Below are 3,761 nucleotides of genomic sequence, written 5' to 3'. Positions count from 1 at the left end.
TCACAAATTATGTGGTGGTATAGCAGATCTTTTTTCAAAGTGATAACTTTCTGTGATGCTAGAGCTTAAGAGACGTGGCGGTTCACCTCTGAAATCCTAACTACTTGGGAGTTGGGAGACTGGGAGGATCGTGGTTTGATGCCAGCCAGGACAAAGCCAATCAATAAAAGCTGGGCATGATGGTACATGCCTGTCATCCCAGCTACTTGGGAAGCATAAATAGGAGGACTATGGCTCAGGATGACCTGGATATGCATGTGATTTTATTTCAAAAACAACAAAAACAAAAAAGACTGGAGGTGCAGCTCAAGTGATCAAGCTCCTCTGGAGCAAGCATAAGGCACTGGGTTCAAACTCTATATTACAAAAAAAAAAACAGTCTGTACAGCTGTACACTCATGTGTCAATTTAAAAACAATACTAAATCTTAATGATTGGATGTTAATCATAACTATTTCTCTAACCCATCCACTATTTAATGTGATGCTTTTGTTGATAAAAAATTTAATGCACTGGTACCTCCAGCAACTTTGAAGATACTTCTCCAAAGTGTGTGTTAATGATTTGTGACTTAACTATCATTCTTCTATGGAGGTGTGTATCTCTGTTATGTGTAGTATGAATTAATGTGTTGCAACTGATTTTAGTCTGTTTGGATTCAATCTCATTTCTATTAGTATATTATACCTTTGTAGATGACCAAAAGCTTTAAATGTTTCTGTAGGACATTGAAATCCATGTGAAGTTGATGATAGGAAAGAGCAACATTCCTGTGGTGGAGGAGAGGTAAGCTTTTCCCTGATAAGGAATTGTAACACTGTTATGCTCTTCTCAAGTTCAAACACTGAAAACTAAAGAAGGCTTGATCTCTGTGTTGTTAACACTCAAGAGTTCTAAGTTTAAATGTACATATTATATGTTTTCCTGTGCTTCAAAATCCTTAGCCTCAACACATAGATGACATTTAGCAATACAGAACTAAACTCACTGGTCAAAGCTAAAGAGGTGGGGTGGATTTTCATAGGCAAGAATTAGGAAAGCAGTGAGGTAAATGGCTGTGGGTAGGTTTATTTTCTCCAATTACATTATTTTTACTCTTTTAAATCTTCAAAAAATACAATGCATATTTTAATCTAAAAAGTAAATGGAGCCAGTTGCTGGTGGCTCATGCCTGTAATCTTAGCTACTAAGAAGGCTAAAGTGAGGATCAATGTTCAAAGCCAGCCCAGGCAGGAAACTCTATGAGACTCTTATCTCCATTTACCCACGAAAAGACTTGGAAATGGAGTTGTGGTTTAAGTGGTAGAGTGCTAGCCTTGAGCAAATAAAATTCTGGGATAGCACCTGGGAACTGAATGCAACCCACACAAAAAAGTAAATGTTTGGATTATATTATCTGTAATATGCTTGTATTTTGCACAGTTTTCTAAAAGTTATTAGTAAGGTGTAAATTTCTAGATTTGATATGGTTGGATCAAAGAGAAAACCATGATGCTTTAAACGTTTGAAAGCTAGTTTGTGTCATCATAGAAGCCCAGGAGGTGTACATGGCCACTGGATGGCGGTGTCTGGACTAGAGTTCTTCCTTCCTCCTTGGTGGTTCTTTTCCAGCGGGAGCGTGCATGGCTGTCCTCAGGCATCCGAGGATCAGGGGAGGAAGGGGCCACAGGACAGACAACTAGAGCGTCAGCAAGGAGGCTTTTCTGCTTCGTTTAGGAAGGACAAGCAGACGCCTATCATGTCTCATTCACCAACACTGGGTTTCAGTACCATCCTTAGTGGTGAGAGGCCAGAAACCAAAATATTCCACTTCCTCTATCCCAAGGCAGCGAAAGCCATGGGGAAGGTTCTAGGCCACGTGTGGACCAAGACCTAGGAGGCCCGTGGAGCAGCTCCTGAGATGCGGCTGGGGCCCCGGGAGAAAGAGGCCGCCCGCGCGGGGGCCCGGGCTCCGGGCCGGCGCAGGCACCGGGCGGCAGGGACCCTCCGACGCGCCCGCTGGCTGCGGAGCAGCGGAGGGGGGACAGGGTGTGTCTGTGAGCGCTGTTCCTCTCTGACCATCTTCCTTCTACCTCCCCACGTCACTTCCGCCGTTCCAAGGAGGCTCAGGGAGTTCATTGAGGATTACACGACCCTGAAGGAGCCCCGCCAGCCGGAAGAGCAGCCGGAAGAGCCCGACTGGGACTCGCCTCCCCGCGGCCAGGCCGGCGGGGACCAGGACGAGGAGGAGGACAAGGAGGACGACGAGGAGGAGGAGGAGGACAAGGAGGGGACGAGGCCCGCGGGCCTTTAGCCGCGGCTCGAATTCGCCAACCCGCGGCCCTCAGTGGGAGCGCGGCCTCGGGCTGCTCGCCAGGCCGGCCGCCGGCCTCGGGCCCGGCACGCGCTCAATAAAACGTCCTCTCCACTTAGTGCTGTCCACGAACTCCCTGGCGGGCGCTCCGCAGGGCGCATGCGTGGGACCCGGGCTTCCGGGAACGAGGCGGGGAGGCCCGGGCTTCCGGGAGTGACGTCGGATGGCCTACGCTTCCGGCCGTGGGCCCAGGGAAGGGACCCTCAGCCCCCACGGGGCCTGCGCTGCAGGCGCCTGCCGGCCGGACAGCGGGGGGAGCTGGCGCCCCACCTTCCTCCAGCGGGGTTCCTGGGTTCTCAGGGACTTGGGTGGCCCTGGCGGCTCCTAGCAGCCCTGCCACACGGCGGGAGGCCCGCGGGCGGGCGGGAGCCGGCGGTGGCGGTCTCCTCGGGGGCCGTCCTCACGGGTCAGGCGAGCTGCCGACCCAGCTCCGGACTAGACGGCATCCAAACCTGAGCGGGCGGCCCGGGCTTCCGGGATGCGGGTCGGATGCTCTAGGCTTCCGGGAGGGAGGCGCGGAGGCCCACGCTTCCGGGAGGGAAGCGAGGCGCGGAGGCCCACGCTTCCGGGAGGGAAGCGAGGCGCGGAGGCCCACGCTTCCGGGAGGGAAGCGAGGCGCGGAGGCCCACGCTTCCGGGAGGGAAGCGAGGCGCGGAGGCCCACGCTTCCGGGAGGGAAGCGAGGCGCGGAGGCCCACGCTTCCGGGAGGGAAGCGAGGCGCGGAGGCCCACGCTTCCGGGAGGGAAGCGAGGCGCGGAGGCCCACGCTTCCGGGAGGGAAGCGAGGCGCGGAGGCCCACGCTTCCGGGAGGGAAGCGAGGCGCGGAGGCCCACGCTTCCGGGAGGGAAGCGAGGCGCGGAGGCCCACGCTTCCGGGAGGGAAGCGAGGCGCGGAGGCCCACGCTTCCGGGAGGGAAGCGAGGCGCGGAGGCCCACGCTTCCGGGAGGGAAGGGATGGCCTGGGCTTCCGGGAGGGAGGCGCGGAGGCCCGGGCTTGAAGGAGGGCTGTGGGAGGACCAGACTTCCGGAAGTTAGGTAAGGAGGCCCGGGATTGCGGAACTTCCTGGCTGGCGTGCGGGGCCGAGGCCGGCTCTCCGTGTGCCGGGCGCCCCTGTGCTGGGCCCGCCGCCCCCGCGGAGGGCGGGGAGCTGCGGGCGTGGCCGCGCCGCATCCGGAGAGGCGGCTTCTGCGCTGTGGTGCGGCCGGATGTCATTTCACAGCCAGGTGAAGGTCGCAACGGCGGGCGGCTCCGCGGAGGCCCGGCGGCCTCGGACGGGCAGCCTCGGACGGGCGGCTCCGGGCGGAGGCCCGGCGGCCTCGAAGGGGAGCCTCTTGCAGCAGCGGCCTGCCTCGTACGCTCTTCTTTCCGAGCCGGGGCCTTCGCTAGCCGCTCTGTGTCCATCTTGTTG

General features: G+C 57.0%; 1 protein-coding gene across 1 annotated transcript; it reads right to left on the bottom strand.

The window, feature by feature from the left end:
* Positions 1-2,788: 2,788 nt before the first annotated feature.
* LOC106002858 (basic salivary proline-rich protein 1-like) lies at positions 2,789-3,754 on the bottom strand. The gene has a single exon (XM_013037616.1). It carries the CDS (start codon positions 3,752-3,754, stop codon positions 2,789-2,791), a length of 966 nt encoding a protein of 321 aa, XP_012893070.1.
* Between the last annotated feature and the right edge of the window lie 7 nt (positions 3,755-3,761).

The sequence above is a fragment of the Dipodomys ordii genome, unplaced genomic scaffold (assembly GCF_000151885.1).
Source record: "Dipodomys ordii isolate 6190 unplaced genomic scaffold, Dord_2.0 Scaffold1000003443, whole genome shotgun sequence".
Taxonomy (NCBI): domain Eukaryota; kingdom Metazoa; phylum Chordata; class Mammalia; order Rodentia; family Heteromyidae; genus Dipodomys; species Dipodomys ordii.
The sequence above is the reverse complement of the archived record's forward strand: the minus strand, read 5'-3'. Positions and strand labels throughout refer to the sequence as shown.

Coding starts and splice junctions, on each gene's coding strand:
- LOC106002858 (XM_013037616.1), bottom strand. CDS start 3,754: ATGGACACAGAGCGGCTAGCGAAGGCCCCGGCTCGGAAAGAAGAGCGT.